Source organism: Sphaerodactylus townsendi, linkage group LG08, assembly GCF_021028975.2.
Source record: "Sphaerodactylus townsendi isolate TG3544 linkage group LG08, MPM_Stown_v2.3, whole genome shotgun sequence".
NCBI lineage: Eukaryota > Metazoa > Chordata > Lepidosauria > Squamata > Sphaerodactylidae > Sphaerodactylus > Sphaerodactylus townsendi.
This window is the reverse complement of record NC_059432.1, coordinates 9,543,709-9,565,849: the sequence shown is the minus strand read 5'-3', so window position 1 is coordinate 9,565,849 and position 22,141 is coordinate 9,543,709. Positions and strand designations below refer to the sequence as shown.

The following is a 22,141-nucleotide window of genomic DNA, read 5'->3' as shown; positions in this document are numbered from 1 at the left end:
AAAATGTTATAATTGGTGCTGCCTGTAGCTGGAGCCAGTCAACTTCACCCCCGAAGGGTTTGAGTTCAGTTAAGAGGCCTGGAGTCTGGATGCAGCTAGATAGGTGGGATCACACTGGCAGACTGAACTGCTTTTATTTTTGAAATTTACCAGTAGCTGCTGCATTTTTCACCCTAGACTTATACTTGAATCAATAAGTTTTCCCAGTTTTTTGTGGTAAAATTGGGTGTTTCGACTTATATGCGGGTCGACTTATACATGAGTATATACAGTACCAAATGTGAGAGGGGATACTTGGATCTGCATTTAGAACCAATTGATTGTGGTTTCTGAATTGAGTCAAAATAATTCTTCTCAGTGCACCAGTTGCCTCCTGTTCTTTGCACAAAGCCATCTAACTAACTGCTGAAATAGTGTTATAAAATGCGGGAGAGACAGCCTTGAATCCCCTTTGTGGAGAAAGGCAGGCTATCAATGATTAAGTAAATATATAGCTGAGGATAGGGGACAGACAAAAGGTTGGTTGATTCATGGGTAGGAAGGAAAAAAGAAGAAACAGGGAAATGTGAGGATCCATGGACTTCCAGGAGAAGGAATCGTAGAATCATAGAGTTGGAAGAGACTACAAGGACCATCAAGTCCAACTCCCTGCAATGCAGGAACACACAATCAAAGCACTCCCGACATATGCTCATCCAGCCTCTCTTTAAAAACCTCCAAAGGAGGAGACTCCAAAAACTCCAAAAACTCCAAAGAAGGAGACTCCACCATTCTCCGAGTGTCAAACAGCCCTGATGGTCAGGAAGTTCTTCCTAATGTTTAGGCGGAATCTCTTTTCCTTCACCTTGAATCCATTACTCTGTGTCCTAATCTCTGAGGCAGCAGAAAACAAGCTTGCTCCCTCTTCGACATGACATCCCTTCAAATATTTAAACATGGCTATCATGTCACCCCTGAACCTATGCTTCTCCAGACTAAACATCCCCAGCTCTCTAAACCTTTCTTTGTAGGGCATGGACTCCATACCCTTTTCCATTTTGGTTGCCCTCCTCTGGACCCACTCTAGCCGGTCAATATCCCTCCCAAACTGTGGTGCCAAGAACTGGACACAATATTCCAGGTGAGGTCTAACCAATGCAGATTAGAGAGGTACAATTACATCCCTCAATTTTGACACTATACTCCTATTGATACAACCTCTAGAATCGCGAGATTGGCTTTTCTCCTTGGCTGCCGCATCACACTGCTGACTGAAGAGGTGAGTCTGAGGGGAATGCAGGGTGTGCAATTGAATCTGGCTTGGTGACCAGCACCACATAATTGGGCATGACCAGTGGTGGGATTCAAATAATTTAACAAAAGGTTCGGTGGTGGGATTCAAATAATTTAACAACTGGTTGTTTGCAAGCACCATTTTAACAGCTGGTTCTGCCCAAGTGGTATGAACCTGCTGAATCCCACCACTGAGCATAGCACAGTATAGCTGGCAGCCAGAACCATGAAGTGACTGCCAGGAAATGGGAGGAGGGGGCCAGAAGACATGGGGAAGGTAAAGGTAGATAGGCAGGCGAGCAGGTGGGCGGGCAGGTGGGAAGAAAGCAGGGAAAGAGGAGAGGCTACAGGGGCTTTCTAGGAAAGATGATGTGAATCTCAGTTGTGATAATTTATTTATTTTATTTATTTATTATTAGATTTCATAGACCACCCAACCCCCGAAGGGTTTGAGCAATTGCGCAATGCAGAGTTTGCACAATTAAGGGGCAGAGGCAGTTGCTTACTGTAAATAAAGTTTACTAACTATAAAAATAGGGAAGGGTAAACTTGGATACAAAAACAGGTAAATATCTTACTAACTGGCTAGCTCCATCAGCTAGCTCCTGCTTGGCTGTCATACGGCTAATAAGCTACCTGAGAGGGCATGTGCAGAGAGCGTACAAAGGATATATGCCTATTGCCTACGTGCAGACCTGTATGTAGACCTGCTTGACCAATGGGGGTCAGTTACTTGGTCACTGACTTCTGACCTCACTAACTAATTAGCATGCACAACATTAGCTCCTCCATTACTGGATTGTGTGACTGGCACTTGCCAAATACCAACAAAAGGACATAGTGGGATGGGGAAATGAGATAACCTCCATGCAACACCTTCCAGTACTCTGGTTGATGCTCTTTTATATTTTACTAAACATTTCAGATTGCCCCTTCTATCATCACGGGTGTGTGTTGCCTTTTGGAACTATTCAATGAAAGTTGTCATTTATTCTGCCTTTTATTTCTCTTCTTGGTTTTCAAGTCTTGTGTCATAATTTTCTACTTTTTGTCTCCACGATATTATGTGTATTTTGTGGTTCTTATCTGTCGCAGGAACTCAGGTGCTCTGGCCAATGTCTTTTCTTGTGACTGATCATGGTCCTAATTGCCCTTGACTGTATTTTGACTGATTGCTTTCAAATTTTTGATATTTTAGTGTACTTCCAGGCAGAGAGATATATTTTTCTCTTGTTCTCATAAGAACTTTGGAATTATTTGATTTATCCTCTTGTCTGTTCCTTTCATAGGTGACCCCAGCCCCGCCCCACCTTAGCATGGTCTCTCCCAATCTATGTCAGGGTGCACTTCTCACACTAAACCTACCAAGCAACACAGCTTTGGCTACAGGCTAAGTATAAACAAATATCAGCTGCAGCATTCTAATAAATCAAAGGCATGAGGATTCCCCCCACCCACTAGAAAACATGTAATTGCAACTGCAAAACCAGGTAACGATCCCACAAAAAGTCTAACAACCAATTCGAAATGCGAAGACCCCAAGCTTAGCCTTAATCCACACTATAAGGCGCTGACAGCTGAATGGGCAATTTATGTTTAGGGGATGAGTGTTTATATTCGTTCACCTCTCACAGGAGGACTTTGCAAATCATTTTCCTCCCCAGTAAAAATAGCAGAGTTACTTCCAATTACCTCACATTACAGCTGGACCCAGCTGTAAATGCTGCCTGAGGCTAACAGGGCCAATGAGAGAATTCTTCCATGATCTTAGCAAAATGTTAGAGCAACTAAATCCCTCGATGGTGGAGCTCAGGAGGCGCCTCCATCCATGGGCAAATCCATCACTGTTACATAATTTAATTGTTTGATTATTAGCAGAGAAAAATAATCGACCCAGAGACAATTGCTGTGGTTATATAAAAACAGTTTACTTCCTAATAAGGGTAAAAAGGGTTACATGGAAAAAAAACTAACAGCTTTCTATCCTAGCACTAACAGGATTACTTTACTCAGGCCAATGTGAGCCCACAAGGTGCCTATGAGCAAGGCAGGAATTCACCTTGTGTGAATCCCAACAAAGAACTTCTGAGCATGTGAGTGAGACAAAGGAACACAGATAACTTTATCACCTCTGACCTAAGTGCCAAGTCTCACCTATTTTTATTTATTTTATTTATTAATTCGGCTTTTATACTGCCCGATCCCCGAAGGGTTAACCTATGCAATGCCGGGTTAACTAGCCAATGACTTAATCAATGAACTGTGACTTCAGTACCTAATTAACATGCACATAGTTAACCCCTTCTAGTCAGGATTGTGACAGACACTTGCAAATCCTAACAAAGCCCTTCTCAAGTGTCATTGTCACAATACACTTGCAATCATAAAAACATAAACCTTAATTATAATAATAATGCGAAAACATTTAACTTCATCGTAACAATGCAAACATGAAACTCAATCACTGTAAAATTGCATTACGGCTAAACTTTCTCGGAGATTCTCAAACGTCAGTCTTCCTAGTGGCTTCATGAAGATGTCAGCCACCATCTCTTCTGAGGGTGTATACTGGATATCGATCAGTCCCTCCTTCATCATTCGTCTCATTCCCGCAATTTTGATTGCAATGTGTTTACTTCTATTATTGATCCCTTCGCTTTTTATTAATTTGATACAGGCTTGATTGTCCTCAAATAAGGTGATTGGCTTAGATTCCTCTACACCAAAGTCCTTCAGTAGAGCGATGATCCATTCCATTTCCTGACATGCACCATTAGCTGAAATGCATTCAGATTATGTAGTAGATTGGGCAATAATCAGAGGCATACCTGGGCAAACTGGAGCCCTGGGCAAAACCTCAGTTTGATGCCCCCCCCATGGGCAGCCACCCTGCCCCACCATGACCAAACAATGATTTTTTCAACCAGCTCATTTCAAAGTCATCATCACATTATAGAACATCCCCCAACTCACGAATCTGAACACAGCAATAGGCCATGCCACACAGCAGAAATAATTTTTGGAAAACATTTTCAAAATGTTTTATTACTGCTATGAAAACATTTTATGGGGTTGCATCCAGTCCCCCCAATTGGGGGAAACAGCATCACTTTCAATGTTATTTAAACTGGGGACCCCAGATTCTCCCTTTAAGGTGGATTTAAAAGGAGAATCTGGGCTCCCTAGTTTAAACAAGTGATGATGGAATCCACCCCCAAACAGCATCATTTTCAATGGTGTTTAAACTAGGGAGCCCAGATTCTCCTTTTAAATCCACCTTAAAGGAGAATCTGGAGTCCCCAGTTTAAACAACATTGAAAGTGATGCTATTTTGGGGTGGATTCTCCCCTACCCTGAAACAGCATCCCTTTCAATGTTAAAACTGGGGACCTCAGATTCTCCCTTTAAATCCATGCTGAAGAGGGGTAGATTTAATAATAATCATCAATGCTGATTTAATCATCATCATCATCATCATTTTTATTAGGCATTGAGAGAATAAAAGAAAGAAAGAAAACAAGCATTGGCAGGAAGGGAGTGGATTTAAAAAGAGAATCTGGTGAAATTTAGGAGGTGCCTGTTGTCAGGAGTGCAATTATTAAGATAGCAGCACCAAAATTTCAGAGTATCTTCGTGAGACCCTACTGATGATACCACCCAGGTTTGGTGAAGTTTGGTTCAGGGGGTCCAAAGTTATGGACCCCCAAAGGCGTAGCCCCCATCTCCTATTAGCTCCCATTGGAAACAATGGGGGATGCGGCACTCCCTTTGGGAGTCCATAACTTTGGACTCCCTAAACCAAACCTCACCAAACCTGGGTCTTATCATCAGGAGAGTCTCCCAAACAATCCCTGAAATTTTGGTGCTGCTAGCCTAAAATCTGCGCCTCCTGCAGGCCAAAAACGGAAAAAAACACTGAAAATACAAAATCCCACCACAAATGAACCTGCAATTTTGTCGCCCACCACAAGGTGGCGCCCTGGGCAGCTGCCCACTTTGCCCAATGGGAGGAACGCCTCTGGCAATAATAGTCTGTTTTCTGCTAGTCCAGCTTATTAAGTTCTCTCCATAGTAGAAAATGTATCCACTTGTTCAAGCAAAATCAGTGTTGCCTTCACTCCAATTTGCACCCATTATAACCTACTAGTTTTGAATCCTTGCAGGGTGAAATCCTCAATTTTAAGTCCATTGTCTTGATCAGATATTGATCCACTCTCTTTATAGCTTTCCAATCATGATGATTTGGTGCACTTGTCTTTCTGCTCAAGATTCCCACAGCAGCTGTGATGTCTGGCCTAGAGACTGTGCTTAGATGTAGCAGCTTTCCAACAGCTTCTCTGCATCTATGATTGTTCTCCATTGGCTCTCCATCATTCAGCTTAGGGTATTCAGGTCGTATTGGTGTTCTGACACCTTTTGCATCTTCCATGTTCACTGACTCAATAAAGTCCATAATCTTTGCTTTCTAGTTGAGAAGAAATCCTCCATCCTGGGTTCTTTCCATTTGTATTCCCAAGTATTGTTTCGCTTCTCCCAGCTGCTTTACTTCAACAGAGCAATTCATTGTATTGGCAATTTCTGCTGCATCCTCCCATGCTTCATGGCAGATGATCAAAAGATCATCAACAAAGGTAAGAATGTATTGATATTGTCCATTTCTCATCCTTGAGAATAAACAAGGTTCAGCTTCTCCTTGCTTAAAGCCTTGTTCCTTTAGTAAAGCAGTTAGCTTTCTTTTTCTAGAAACAGTCCCAATATTCAGATGCTGCACCTGCATCTGCCTTAAAGTTGCAATACTTAATAATGTCCTGATGGCTGTCCACTTCCTTTCCTCAGGTGTGGACAATTGCATACTTTCATCCTTGCTTGTGGGTTCACTCTCAGACTGGACGTCTACATGGCACACATAATCATCAAATTTCTTTGGCATGACTCCTTTGTTTGCTCTCTGTGATCTCCTCTCAGTGAAAGGAACCTCTTCTTCCTCAGACTCATTCTGAGGCTGCTCTGTGTCACTCTGCTCTGAGTCAGACTGCCCTCTGAGTGGACAACTTCCATCTCTGCCCTGGGGGTAACAGCTGCTTCACTGGCCATTTGTGTAAAGGTCCTTTCCTCAGCCTCTTGAGTGGGCCTTTGCACAGCACTGCCCTGCTCAGGAGCACTCAGGATATTTCTCTCATCAATGTAAACTGCATTGCAGATTTCAATATCTCCAATAGTAGGGTTTAAAATGTGATAACCCCATGAATATTCATTGAATCCAACCAGAATCCAAAGATCCACTCTGGGAGTGGAGCTTCCTCCTCTTTTGCTTGGGGACAAAAGCATAAACTTTGGATCCAAATGCTTTCAAATGTCTCAGTGCAGGCAGCTTGCCATTCCACATCTCAAAAGGCGATTTACCTATGGCCTTGCATAGACTTCTATTGTAAAGATAAGTGGCGGTATTTACTGCTTCTCCCCAGTAGGGGTCAGGCATCAACAAACAGCGAACTGATTCCAGAATCCATCGGTTGAAACATTCATTTAAGCCGTTTTGAAAAGCACTATATTTCACAGACCTAGCATGCACAATGCCTGCACTTGCCAGGAACTCCTGAAAGTCATTGCTTAGAAACTTGCTCCCATTATCTGAGAAAAGGATTTCTGGAGCTTTGTCAAACTTATTCTTAACCATTGCAATGTAGCTCTTTAACTTCAAAGGTACATCACTCTTTGATTTCAAAAAATAACAGCTAGCATGCCTGCTTCTTCCTTCTACAATGGTGAGTATATACCTGGCTCCGCCACGCAATGGCGCCAGAGGGCCAATTAGATCACAATGGATTTTCTCCAGGAATCTCACTTCTCGACACTCATGGTCCTTCCTTTTTATTTTGGCTCAAACCACAATCTATGACCTGCAGTCCAGAGCTCGTAACAAACTGTTTGACTGCATCAAAAGATTTGTGACCTAGTCTAGAATGCCAAGCGAAAATGCAGCTCTTGTGTGAACAATTTACTTCAGACACCTTTAAAACACCATCAGCATCTTCAACATTCTCCATATTATCACTCTCAAGACTCTGCACATCAGTACTCTCTATATTTTTCAAATAAAAATATTGTCCTTCTCTTTCAGCAAGGAAACTGGTTCCAATCTCTTCATCAATTATTTCACATCTGTCATTCTCCCAGACAATTTTACATCCAGAGTCCAATAATGTTATCAAAACAATTAAGCACTCACTTGCATTTCTAACCAAATAGGCATTCTTCAGTGTAAATGGGACTAGCTCCCCCTTGTGGTTCATAAAATGAAGTTCAACAGTACAGCAACCAACCAGTTTAAAGTGAAAGCCACTTGCTTGGGCCAGAGTCTCATGACATGGTTTTAAATCAGTAAAATATCTTTCATCATTAATTAAATGCTTTGTGGCGCCAGAGTCCGAAACAAACCACCCTTGTCTTTCACTGGGTTCAGGGTCAGTGGCCAACAATATTTTCCCAGTACCTTTAAACTTCTCATGTGGCACAAGGGAATGATGGGGTTTCCCGACTCCCTGCTTGTTTGGCGGTTTGCTTTGTTTAGGCTTATTTACATCTGTATAGCCCCCACGAGGCTGGACTCTGCTTCTACAAGCTGAGGCAAAATGGCCTGGTTTATCACAGATGAAACATCTTTTCTCCCTCCCTCGGGAATGACCATCTACTTTCAGTGTAGAGGCAGTAGAAGAGGCTATTCCTCTTTCTGACTGGGCCTCTTTGAATCCAATTTCTGTATTTCTCAAATAATTAACTGCATAATCAATGTCCCAGTGATCCCTGGCTTCTAAAACCAAAACGCAGTTTTCATAACGGGCCGGAAGGCTCATCGACAAAGCCATCAGAAATTCATCCGTGCTCAGAGGGTTGCCCGAAGCATCGATCTCATTTTTCAAACTCTGCATGTACACCAGGTGATCGCCATGTGGGGCCATTTTTGTGGTATATAAACGTTTCTTTAAGGATCTCAAGTGATGCAGGGAATTAATTGCAAATCTATCATGAATGGCTTGCGCTGAATGGCCATTTAAAGAAAAAGAGGCTTCTGAGTCACTCGAAGTAGAGGAGATGAGAAGGGCAGCTTGTACGTCATCATCTTTAGAACGCCTCTGCTCAGCAGGCAGGGCATTAGGCCCTGGGGGTCTTTCTGTTAAGATGTGCTCTAAACGGCGGCATACAGTCAGATGCTGAATCATACAGCTACGCCATAGTAGAAGATTATGTTTCTCTAACTTCCGCAATGGTGGCAGATTGGGAGCTGGGTAACTCACGGGTCCTCCGTCCTGAGGAATGCTGTTGTTGCTGGAAGAAGACGATGCGGTCCCCGCGTCGTTTCCATTTCCCTGGGACATGCTGCTTTTTGTTTTCTTCTTTCCCATTCAAATGAAGTCAGCAACTGTAAATCCAAGGCTGCGATTCAGCCACGCCTCCCTTTCAAAAACCTCTGCAGGACTCGCTTGGAGCAGAGCAAAGAAAAAGCTGTCCCTTTTAACAATCCACAGCAGCTCTGCCTAAAGCAGATCTCTTTTTCAGCGAGGAACCCTCACTGTTTCAAAACGTTCCTGGGTCGCAGCGAGAAGCGTTCTGGAGCCCTTAACCTTTTGTTAGATAATTTGATTGTTTGATTATTAGCAGAGAAAAATAATAGACCCAGAGACAATTGCTGTGGTTATATAAAAACAGTTTACTTCCTAATAAGGGTAAAAAGGGTTACATGGAATAAAACAAAGAACAGCTTTCTATCCTAGCACTAACAGGATTACTTTACTCAGGCCCAAGGTGCTTATGAGTGAATCCCAACAAAGAACTTCTGAGCATGTGAATGAGACAAAGGAACACAGACAACTTTATCACCTCTGACCTATGTGCCAAGTCTCACCTATGCAATGCCGGGTTAACTAGTCAATGACCTGTGACCTCAGTACCTAATTAACATGCACATAGTTAACCCCTTCTAGTCAGGATTGTGACAGACACTTGCAAATCCTAACTATCACCCACAGGACATTTTCAGTCCTCTTTACTCTGCACCACGGGAAGGATGTTTATATTGCAGAAGTGAAAGCAGAGAGGCGAAATGACAGCCGAGCGGCGTCTTTTGCATGCATTCCTCCGCATTTGCTCTGTGTGCGGCATGCATGATCACACTGTCGTCATCTCTGGGTGCAGCCGATGAACTTTGCCCCACTCTCTCCCTTAGCACGCAACTTTTATAAACCAGCAACTTCCGCCAAGTTGCTGCTCTTCTCCAGACTGCTGTTCTCCAGTCGGGTGTGTGGGTCTCCTCCTCCGTCACAAGCAGCCCCCTCCTCTGCCACCCAAAGCTCTGGTGGGGATGATGCTGCAGGGAGTGCTTTCAGCCCTCCGGGAAGTGATGGCACCTTTTCCGGCGTTGCTGTTGTTCCTGGCTGTGCTTCTGATCGTTGCCAACTACAGGAAAAGTCGGCGCCCAAAGGATTTCCCTCCTGGGCCTCAGCCCTTTCCTTTTGTGGGCAACATCCTCCAGCTGACGTATAAAAACCCTCTTCTTGGTATGCAGAAGGTGAGGACACGGGGAAGAGTCAAGACCTGCTGGGATGTCAGCTTTTCCCCTTGCTTTTACCGTGGATCTTTGGGGTGGGCCAGGAGAAAGGGGCATGCATGGGAAACCCCTGCTTTTCTTTCTCCTTCCTTTCTCACCTGCTCGGCAGCCCACACCTGTCTTATCTATGGGATGACCTTGAAGACTCCACTTTACTCAGACCTTTGCTAGTTGCTCAGTCCACTGGGATTTCGAGGGAGGGGGCTGGGGAGGATGATGAGTTATTAATTCTGAATCATTGTTTTGCATTCTAGTTTCAGCAATGAATTACTGGTTGCCATACCTCGTAATCCTGTTCAGCAAACTAATTTCTGCACTATTTCTGCACTGGCTATTGCAGGGGGCCTTGAATCCTGGCAGCAGGTCTGTTGGGGGAGGGGGTCTCCCTGGCGAGCAACTTCTGTCCCCAAAGGCAAAAGGGTCACTCACAGGCTGGAGATGCTTGTTGTAGGTCTCTGCAGAGGAGAGCCACTCGCTTTGAAGCAGCCGAGATGGCAGGCAAATGAACACCAATAATGCCAGAGCATAAGAGCCTAGCTAGTTTAGCCAGATCTAGTGTTGCTAACCTCCAGGCGGGCCTGGAGATCTGCTATGACAACTGATCTCCAAACTACAAAGATCAGTATCCCCCCCAAAGAAAATGGCTGCTCTAGAGGGCAGACTCCATGGCATTATACTCTGCTGAGGTCTCTCCCCTGCTCAAACTCTGCCCCGCCCCCCCAGGCTCCACCCACCCCGATCCCCAGGTATTTCCCAACCCAGAGATGTCAACTTGTTTTTATTCCATGTCTTTTCCCTGGCTACAAGGAATCCCCCAATGAAGCTACAGATGAAACCTGCCGGGATCAGGAAGTAACAGTAAAGGATTTATATAACACATTATTTTCTTCTGCTTGCAATTGCTGGTGCCCCTCAGTTCTTCCAGCAGTAAACAGACAGATGCTTCTTGGAAGACTATTCATGTCCAGAAGCATGAAGGGGAAACCATGACTTCTAGTCAGGGGCATAATGCCCATTGGGCAAGGTGGGCAGCTGCCCAAGGCATCACCTTGTGGGGGGCATCAAAATGCAGGGTTCATTTTTGGGTATTTTTAGTGGTTTTCCATTTTTGGCCTGCAGGGGGCGCAGTTTTTAGGCTAGTGGCATCATATTTTCAGCGTATCATCAGGAGACTGTCCTTATGCTACCCCCCCAAGTTTGGCAAGGTTTGGTTCAAGGAGTCCAAAGTTATGGACTCCCAAAGGGGGTGCCCCATCCCCCATTGTTTCCAATGGGAGCTAATAGGAGATGGGGGCTACAGTTTTGAGGGTCCATAACTTTGGCCCCCCTGAACCAAACTACACCAAACCTGGGGGGTATCATTAGGAAAGTCTCCTGATGAGACCCTGAAAGTTTTGAGACTGTGCCTTCAAAAATGTGCCTCCCGAGCATGCAACCCCCATGGACAGCAATGCAGAAAACTCAATGCAGAACAAAGATTCTTGGGCAAATTTCTAGGATGTTCCTGCAGGGGGTGCATTTTTTGATGTATTGGCACCAGAATTTCAGGGTATCATCTGGAGATGATGGCACCCCCCAAGGCTTGGTGCAGTTTGGTTCAGGGGGTCCAAAGTTATGGACCCTCAAAGGGTAGCCCCATCTCCTTAGCAAAGAATGGGGGATGGGGCACCCCCTTTGAGGGTTCATAACTTTGGACCCCCTAAACCAAACTGTACCAAACTTGGGGGGTACCATAAGGACAGTTTCCAGATGATACCCTGAAATCTTGGTGCCAATACATCGAAAAATGCGCCCCCTGCAGGAATATCCCAGAAATTTGCCCAAGAATCTTTGTTCTGCATTGAGTTTTCTGTATTGCTGTCAATGGGGGTTGCAGGCTGGGGGGGGGCACATTTCTGAAGGCACAGTCTCAAAACTTTCAGGGTCTCATCAGGAGACTGCCCTGATGATACCCCCCAGGTTTGGTGCAGTTCGAAATTTTGGTGCAGATATGTCTAAAAATGCACCCCCTGCAGGCACCAATGTCCTGGTGCAAAAAAAATTTGGTCGTGGTGGAGTGGTCGCCCATGGGGTGGGGGGCATCCAACTCAGGTTTTGCCCAGGGCTACAGTTTGCCCAGGGCTGCCTCGTTATGCCCCTGCTTCTAGTTTATCTCCAGCAACTGGTATTTAGAATTATACTGTGTTTCTGCTTCTCACCAACTGGGCTGAAGCTCACAAAAGCTCATGAATGCTACAATAAGTGTGTCAATTTGGATGGGACTTTAATCTTGGTTCTACAGTCTCTGGACGCACCATTTACACTTGAACAAAAGATATATGAATTGCTGTGTACTGTTTCCCACGTGCCCTTTCCAGGGGAAAAATACTTTCTTTTGGTTCTGGTGGGTTTTCTCGGCTGTGTGGCCGTGGTCTGGTGGATCTTGTTCCTAACGTTTCGCCTGCATCTGTGGCTGGCATCTTCAGAAGTGTATCACAGAGGGAAGTATCGCACAGTGTGTAACAGACTTCCCTCTGTGATATACCTCTGAAGATGCCAGCCACAGGTGCAGGTGAAACGTTAGGAACAAGATCCACACAGCCCAGAAAACCCACCAGAACCAGTTGAATCCAGCCGTGAAAGCCTTCGACAATACTTTATTTTGTCTGTCCTAAAACAGCGGCTTGAAACTTCATTAAGAAACTGGAATTGGTGCAATCTTAGGCATTAGTCTTTTCTGAAATTACGAGTTTTATACCTAAGTTCCCTCCATTCAGGGATAGGAGCCAGAGGCAGCATAAGGGATTTTCAGCTCCTTTATGTCATTTTTCCTTCCCTCTTCAGCTTGAAGAAAAATATGGCAAAATCTTCAGTATGCAGATTGGCAACATGTGGGCTGTGGCTGTCACTGGACTGCCTCTGGTGAAGGAAGCTCTTGTTCATCAGGGAGAAAATTTCGTGGATCGGCCGCACTTTCCTTTGCTAGAGGAGATTTTTGGACCATTTGGTGAGCTTCTTTTATTGAGTAACTTACTGTCCCAAAACATCAGCCGTTCGCCTCCCGCATCCCTTTTAGCTGGCTCAGCTGGAGCATTTATTCAAGGCTGGGAGGAGGTCAGACACAGGTGGAGCACCAAAAGACCCCAGGAAGAGAGAAAAGCCAGAAAGGGCCACAGCAGTGGTGGCCTCCCAGCCTCATAGGGTCAGCAAAAGTAGCCTCATGGCACCTAAATCACCTGATAGACAGATGGGCCAGCCAATCTGGGGCCCCAGGGAAGGGTTAGGGGGTGTCCTATGGTGCTGGATTGAGCCAGGAGGGGAGAGGAGTGTGGAACAATCCCTTTAAGAGAAACCCAGTGGGCATGGTTGGGGAGTAAGAACGATGGCCAGGTGCCCTTCAGCATTGGGAATCTGCCATCTTAGGAGGGATTGTTCAGACTCACTCACCTCTGCCTCCCTTTCTGAGGCCACTGGCCAGGAGCTGCTTGAGCAACAAAAGGGGCGGAAGACAAGGCAGCCACAGCAGAACACCTCACACCTCCAGTCTGAGATAAATAGAATGGGAGGACCCTTAGAATCATAGATCATAGAATCGTAGAGTTGGAAAAGACCACAAGGGCCACCCAGTCCAACCCCCTGCCATGCAGGAACACATTATCAAAGCACTCCTGACATGTGATCAGCCAGCCTCTCTTTAAAAATCTTCAAAGAAGGAAACTCCACCACCCTCTAGAAGGCAGCGTGTTCTACTGCCAAACAGCCATTAGTCAGTTCTTTCTAATATTTAGGTGGAATCTCTTTTCCTGTATCTTGAACCCATTACTCTTTGTCCTAGTCTCTGGAGAAGCAGAAAACAAGCTTGCTCCATCTTCAACATGACATCCCTTCAAATATTAAACATGGCTATCATGTCACCCCTTAACATTCTCTTCTCCAGGCTAAAGATACCTAGCTCCTCATAGGGCGTGGATTCCAGACCTTTTACCATTTTGGTCATCCTCCTCTGAACTGTTCCAGCTTGTAAATATTCTTCTTGAATTGTGGTGCCCAGAACTGGTCTCAATATTTCAGGTGAGGTCTGACCAAGGCAGAAGAGAGTGCAGAAAAACTCTTACACTGTTTCAGAAGATGGCTTTCCTGAGCAAGATGGCTTTCATCAAGCAGGTTTACACGTAATGCATTGATAGCATATTGATTGCGGGCCAAACTGCAATCCTGTCAAGCAGAGTAACAAGCAGAAATGTGGATTGTCAGCACATCAAATTAGAATAGTTGTCTCTCAAAAGACCAGCCGTTTTACCTCAGAAGTTCATAATCATAAGCAGAACTTTACTTAACTGAGAGAGAAAACGTATACGGTATATACACATTAACAAAATATCACATATATATAGTTACATACATGGCTCATAGTTTGTTACAGTTTGGTTGGGGTACAATATCTTTGTTAGAGAACTTTTACATAGCATTTGGTTTACAAAGCATAGAGAACATCTTTTTCACTCAGTCAGGCAAGTGAGTCAGTGAGACAGTCAGCAAGTGAGGGAACAGAACACTACCAATGTTTTTTAACTGTCACCTTTAGATTGCTTGTGCAGCTTCCTAGAATTCCCTGCTGCTTCTGCTGCAAAACAAGGCTGAATATTCCAACACCCCTTCTCAGACTTGCACGCGTGCACTTATGTGCTTATGAGTCCAAGTCCACTGAAAGTTTCTCCAATCTTTCTCTTGGTAGAGGCTTGGTTAGCACATCTGCAATCATATCATTAGTATGACAGTATATCAGTTCTACAATATCCTTTTCCATTTCATATCTGGTACTCTTTCATGCCATAGCTCAGGGGTAGGGAACCTGCGGCTCTCCAGATGTTCAGGAACTACAATTCCCATCAGCCCCTACCAGCATGGCCAATTGGCCATGCTGACAGAGGCTGATGGGAATTGTAGTTCCTGAACATCTGGAGAGCCGCAGGTTCCCTACCCCTGCCATAGCTGATATGGTGTATCAGCGCTGCCTTTTGTTGGCAATTGATTCTGAATATATGTCACTAGAACTCCATGGGCCATGCCACACAGCAGAAATTAAAAAATGTTGACAACATTTTCAAAATGCTTTCAAAATGTTTTATTACTACTGTGAATAATGTTTTATTTCCTTCCACTCATTCCTTTGTATTTCTCCCAAGCATTGCCAGAAATAATAGCCAATTTGGATTAATATCAAACCTGCCCAAGTAAGACACAGTACCAGCAAGCCTGAATTTCCATCTCTTTCTCTGAATGCCTATTTCACACGACAAGAACTCCACGCACTGCAGATTCAACCTCTAATTGCTCAGCATTCCAACACATCACTCTCTACAATCCCAGATGCAGAGAAATTATGACAGCTATGTGTTTGTGTCCCCTGCTCTTTCTTCATTAAACCATTGAAGATATAGCTATTATTAAAACATTGGGCAGAACTAGGGTTACCTGCTCCAGACTGGGAAATACCTGGAGGTTTTCAAGGTGAAACCGGAGGAAGGGGGGTCCAGAGAGAGGACTGGTTTCAGTGGAGTGCAGTGCAGAATCTACCACACGAAGTTGCCATGTTCTCCCAGAACTGACAGCCGGGAATGGAACCTGTGCTCTGGCCCTGAAATGGCAGGTTCCACGCTGGAATGACATCATCCCCAGCTAACAGAGTCTGTGCTCTGGGACTCACCTGACGAGTGCCAAACTGGAATGGCAGCCCCAGGGAACAGAATCTATGCTCTGGCACTGGAATTACAGCTCACACACAGGAATGGCAGCCCCAGGGAACAGAATCTGAGACTGGCATTGGAATGACATTCCAGTGCTAGCAAAGGAGTTTTCCAGGCTTTTTATATAATAGTACTATAAAATTATAATGATCTATGTAATTATTTCTCTAGCTTTCTTCATTGCAAAGATGCATTTACCCCCATATATCTGCAAAGAAAAGGGCCCTAGACTTTTAAAATAAAGATGGGAATAAGTAATATCTAAGATCTATTTTTACTGCTACAGTGATACATCAAGGGTTTTTTTTAGCTCAAAAAGCAGTTTGCTGAAAGGGAGCCAAGCTCATGAAAGTGCTCAGAGAAACTGCTATGTAGATTGCCACTTGCTGCTGCAAATGCACATATTCAGCACCATGTGGAAACAGTCCTACCTTGGCTCTCCTAGGTAGGCCCTGGCGGCTGTATTCAAATTCAATAAATACAATTTGCTGCTTTTCTTAATGAGCATAAAGCCTCTTCACTGTATTCCTTGATTCCTAATTATAATGGATTTTTCTGCATTTTGGAACAACTGATCTGTACAAGTTGTTCTGGATTAGAAAATAAGGTACATTTCAATGGAGTCTGGATTTCAAACAGAGCAACAGAAATGAGGGAAATAACAAAATCCACACAGCACAATGCCTGGTTTCTTACAGAGAACAAGAAGGGGACTCTAAGCAGAAATCCTGTATTTCTACTGCTCTCCCTTTCCCATCTTTTTCACTCCCTCCCCATTGCTTCCATCTCCTTTCCCCTATTTTTCAAAAGTATAAATTATTTTCTATCTCCCTGAATTTCATCCTCCTCCTTCTGCCCTAGCCAGAACATGCCTCACCTCTTCTCAGGTTCAGGGTTTACCATTTATCTACCATCTCTCAGTTCTTTTCAATATCACCAATTAGCTTCTGTATTACAATCTCAAATGATAGAATATATATGAATGCTCACATTTCATGCGCATGCATATTAAACACCTGAAACGGCTACTGAAACCTCTAAAATGTCTCTAAACCTGAGCGCTGAAGTCTTTTTTTCATACTGTGATGCAACCCATTTTCACCAGCTTTCCACAAATGGGGGCTCAGAGGTGAGGTAAATTTTAAGGGGAAAATATCACTTCTAGACCACTTCATACTCTTCATTGGAACAGTCAGCCTTACAACACCATTGCCAAGAATGCAGTCTCTCACAACCATTTTACTAACCAAGCTCAGACCAAGCCTCCCTCCAAAAAGAAAGGGGATAATACATTGCATCAGCAGTAACCCAGCAAAAACAATTAAATGAAATTATGACCTTTTGTGGAAGGGGAGGTTCAAAATACTCCACCACCCATACAATTCCAGCAATATTTTCGCAATCTGCTCTCCTGCCACCATTTTGCAAAGGGAGGGGGCTCAGCTCAAAGACTTTTGAGATGGGCAATGCTGAGAGTCCAATTCCAGGCAAACCAGACTGCTCAAAGAGGGTGCACGCCTATATGTACTTACCTGGGAGTCTTGCACAAGGAGGGCAGGAATAGGCTGGAGTTATGCTGGAAGAAACTTTTGCTGGAAAGCTCTCGCACAAGGAGGGCAAAAAAGGCTGGAGTTATGATTGAAGAAGCTAGGTAAAAATCTTTTATCTGAATAGCTCACTCATGAGGCAAAAGCCTCTCTTCAAAACAAAAAGTAGAAGGTCATCTTTTCTTTTAAAATTTACCAGGGCAATTTTCAAAAGGGTGTGCATGATCTGTTCTCCTGGCTAGCTCCATCCCAGCCCGTCATCAGTATTCTAGCCACCTCCATCCCTGAGGCAAAACTGAAAGTTGCCAATGAGTGGAAGGCTAATTTGCATGAAGGCTCTGAGGGTGCTGGGGGACAGTTTGAAAAAAAATCTTTTTGGAGGGGCAGAAAGGGATGAGTGCAAATTACAAAATCTGCAGATGCCCTGATGATGCTGGGAAGCTGTAGAATGAAACTGAGACTCCCCATAACTTGAAGGGCTCACTGATTATGGAGACATAAATAGAGAGCCAAGTGAGCTAGTTTGACATAGAGAGGGACACAGAGACTGAGAGTGAAACCAGACGGAGAGCGAAACAGAGAGCAGCAGGCAAGAAGGGGGGGGGCGCAAGGGGGGCAATCCGGTGACGTGAGTCCCCCAGGGGTGCCCAGGACTTTTGTCTCTGGATGTCCCCATGGGAGCTACACCACTGCCTTCTCTCTACCACATATATACAAAACGTTCGCCTAGCAGGTGCAGGTGCCTTATCAGTTGCACTCAGCACTGTCCAAGGTTGGACATAATTGTCATGTGGATTTTGCTCATCTACGCTGATACTTTGACAGCACCTGACAAGCAGTGGTGGGATTCAGCAGGTTCGCACCACTTTGGCAGACCTGTTGTTAAAATGGTGCTTGTAAACAACCAGTTATTAAATTATTTGAATCGCACCACCGGAACCAGTCGTTAAATTATTTGAATTCCACCACTGCTGATGGATTCTGGATTCTGATGGATTCTGATGGAATTCTACATCCGAGAACAAGTCCAGGAAGAACTTACAAGTGGAGAAAGAGTCAAAAAAGAGTGGCAAGAAATTAGCCAGTGAATGGGGATAGCAGAGAGAACTTTAATCCCCAGAACATGAAAAGAAATATACCAAAGCTCTACCAGTATCAGAAGAAATGAAGGCCTGAAAATTATCCAAATGAGGTTAACCATCATTCAGCAACTTGCTAAAACCAGAAGGCAAGAAAGAAGGGGACGCCACATTGAAAATAATTTGTAGATTTTGAAAAACATGTTAATAAAAATGCAACATGTACACCCCCCATCAAATAGAAGGCCCAAGAAAGAATAGGCCATCAGCCATATTACATGAAGTAACAAAGGGCAGAGGTCAGGGACAAAGTAACTAACCTTATTGAAAGGTACCCTTATTGTAAGGACAGGTAATCTTATTGGAAGGTAAATAGATCATACTAGAAACCTACTCCTAACCTCACAAAAGACCAACAGGTAGGCCCACTAGGCCACAAACCCCAACAGTGAAGAACAACCACCAAAGAAACTAACAGGTAGGCCCACTAGGCCACAAATCCCAACAGTGACAGAAAGAAGGGGGAGGGAAGGCAGAAGGGGAAGGGGTCTAACCCGAACCCCCAAACCAGTTTTACAGTTTCATTGGTAATGCTTAGGTCATCTAGAAGGTCAGTCTGAAGTTGCAACTCAGCCTCCCCTAGAATCTTCAGTACTGAATCAGTACTTTTCGCTGGAGTTCTGCTACATCTACTTTAACAACATTCCCAATTGTTTGTGCTTCTGTCCCTGAGAAGGATCCTTCCACTGTTAACTGAGCTAGAGGAACCACAAGTTGAGCCCGTGCCTCCCACTTCTTGCAATCAGCTAAGATCAAACACTTTTCTTCTCTAGGCTGAAGTTCATGTTGCTCTTTCGCATCTTCTTGGGCTTTAAAGTTTTGATTCAGTCTTCGGAGTATTTCTGGCTTGTTTTGAACAGCCATATCAGGGTTTACTTCTGCCAAAGGTTCCTGAGATTTGACAGCATTTGCATCCGCACTCACTTCCTTCAAAGCTGACGTCATGGAGATGACTTGGGGTGAACTGGGCTTTATCATCCTGGTGGGAGAACCTCCAGCTTCTTGTCTGCCATGTATGGGACTTCAATGTCCAGCTCCCATAGGATTATATATCCCTTTGGCTGCAAGATGCTCTTCCCATGTTCTCTTCTCTCTTTCATAAGCTCCGTCTCTTTTTTGTTCTAGCTGAACCACAGTCCGGGCATTTGCTTGTGCCTTTAGCGCTTCAATTTTTTTACACTTTATTTCTGCTTCTTCATTTAGTTCCTGAACAGGAGAATCTCTAGCTTCGTTCTTTTCTACACAAAGTTTGGCTTTAATCTACTGACGTTCGTTGAAGTTCTGAAGCCTAATTTGTCTCAGCCTTGCCAAGTATTCCACAGGTCCCTCAGGACAGGCATTGTTTTGCAAGGCTTCTCGCTTCTGCGGCCAGAATTCTTCAACTTGTTGAGCTCTTTCTGCACTCACCCCTCCTTTCTGCCTGTTTGCATTGGCTTGTTACTTCCTCCAGTCTTTTCACCTGTTTCCTAATTGCATCAGCATCAGGTGAATGAGGGTGACCTTCAGGCCCATTAGGAACACCTAGAGGAGCTCCAGGTGGAAGTCTTCTGTCAACAAGTTCTGGAGCTTGCTTTTCTCTCAGTCCAGCCTCTTTCCCCTCTGCTAATTTAATGTTTTCTCTTTGTTGTTGCATCTGATAAAAATAGCATGATAGTGTATTGTCGAAGGCTTTCACGGCTGGATTCAACTGGTTCTGGTGGGTTTTCTGGGCTGTGTGGCTGTGGTCTGGTGGATCTTGTTTCTAATGTTTTGCCTGCATCTGTGGCTGGCATCTTCAGAGGTGTCTCACAACAGATCTGATCTCTGTCACTTTTCTTTCCCAAACATTTCTAGCCTTTTCTTTTTAGCAGCTTCCTCAAACATTTTCCTACTTTCTTCTCCTGGTTTCTCCCTTTCTGTCTACGTTTAAGCAAAGGCTTCCCATAGTACTTTTTAGCTCCACCCCCAGGCTTCTTAATGATTACAGGCACTTCATATTTAGCAGCAGACTTGGTAATCTTCTGAGCAGGAGCAGCAGGAGCCAAGTTTTGTCCTTGAGCTGGTCTCTTTACCCGTGGAGCATCCGGCCCAAACTTTTGCAACACTTTATGGCTGAACTCTTCTGCAATCAACTGTGGCAGGAGAAATTTTTCAGTGCATTTAACTATAAACATTTTCTTCAATATGGAGTTCACTGAGGATCTATCCCTAGGATTTCTTTTAAATAACTGAAATTAGGCTCCATAGTTCATACGAATAATGTATAGAAACAGGTGGAAATGATCCAAAGATTATCTTGAGTACCAAATTCTTCATATTTCCAGCTTCAAATGCATGCTTCAGCATACATATTTCATAGAGAACGCAGCCAAGAGCCCATGTGTCACTTTCACAGTTGTAAAACTTATTCTCACAAATTTTGGGTGACAAGTAGTAAGGTGTTCCTATACAAGTTCGAGCAAGCTCCACTGTACTATTGAGCACTCGAGCTATTCCAAAGTCTCCCAGCTGTACTGTGTCAACTTTGGTTAAAAATATATTCCATGACTTTGTATCCCGCTGCAAAATCTCCCTATCATATACATGTTTTAACTCTAAGCAGATCTGTACAAACCAATAGGAGAATGGGGCTTATTTTTCCTTACTGTTAAGAATGCTGTTTTCCACCCAGGGTTGATCAACTCGAATGGAAGCATCTGGAAAGAACAAAGACGATTTGCTTTATCAACTCTCAGAAACTTTGGTTTGGGGAAGAGAAGTTTAGAACAACAAATAAAAGAAGAGACCCAGTTCCTTACTGAGGCGATCAGAGATGAAAGAGGTAAGCTCTAGAGTCCCGCATGTTGTATGAGGGGCTACTCCATGGATGGAGGAGGCAGAATGCTCCCCAGGTAACTTCCTGTTGGAGAGTGTACATACTCTCTTGACAGTGAAACATTAGATGGATGCTGGAAGGAAGATCTATGTGCACAATGAGCCCAACCCCCGCCCCCCACGGGAAGGTAACAAGGGTCCTCTGTCATGCTAATATAACAGCATCAGAACAAAAGTTATGGGATGGGAGGGGTGTCAGGCTGCAGCCTGGCATCCATCAGGTGATGGTGGGTTACCAGGGGCGTAACGAGGCAAACTGTAGCCCTGGGCAAAACCTGAGTTGGATGCCCCCCCCCCCATGGTCGGCCACTTCATCACGACCAATTTTTTTTTGCACCAGGACATTAGGGCGTGCAGGGGGTGCATTTGTAGACATATCAGCACTAAAATTTCAGCGTATCATCAGGAGACTGTCCTTATGCTATGCCCCAAGTTTGGTGAGGTTTGGTTCAAGGAGTCCAAAGTTATGGACTCCCAAATGGGGTGCTCCATCCCCCATTGTTTCCAATGGGAGCTAGTCCCCAAATTGCATGCCCTATGCAGCCCTTTGTCTGGAGTTAGGTCAAAACTCCTTGGAATCAGTCGCTTGGCTGAGGGCTTTTAGATTCTGGCTGCAAATTCATTTTCTCTCGGACTGTAATTCCCTGGTCCACCGGGCTCTTGCTCTTCTGACACCCATTTCCAACCCCTGGTTTTCCAGTTATAATTGGCCAGAAGAAAATGGCCTCTATTGGACTGTCAGTGCCCTTTGTCCCTATTCTAGAAGCTTTATAGAATTAATTAAAAGGTCCAACTATTGGATAGAGAGTTCTCTACCCTAATCACCAAGAGCTGCCATTGAAAACATGCTCCTCTCCCCTGTATTTTTCTCTCCCCATTTCCAATGGGGCCACACTTGGCACACTACCTGTATTGCTTAATAAAGCCTGCTCAAAGGAGAGCCATAATACTTACTTGCCGGGTTTAATGTTATTGCGCCTTCTTCAGCTCCTTGTTACA

At 44.4% G+C, this 22,141-nt stretch overlaps 1 protein-coding gene and 1 pseudogene across 2 annotated transcripts in view; one reads left to right on the top strand and one right to left on the bottom strand.

The window, feature by feature from the left end:
• The first annotated feature begins 9,532 nt into the window (after window positions 1-9,532).
• LOC125437990 (cytochrome P450 2J2-like) overlaps window positions 9,533-22,141 on the top strand; it is a 52,103-nt gene continuing 39,494 nt past the window's right edge. For both annotated transcript variants that reach the window (XM_048506106.1, XM_048506107.1), the window contains exons 1-3: window positions 9,533-9,838; window positions 12,701-12,863; window positions 20,940-21,089. In XM_048506106.1, coding sequence (XP_048362063.1) covers window positions 9,632-9,838; window positions 12,701-12,863; window positions 20,940-21,089 — 520 coding nt within the window. In that variant the 5' untranslated portion in view covers window positions 9,533-9,631. The remainder of the gene's footprint in view (window positions 9,839-12,700; window positions 12,864-20,939; window positions 21,090-22,141) is intronic.
• LOC125437494 lies at window positions 18,717-20,878 on the bottom strand (annotated as a pseudogene).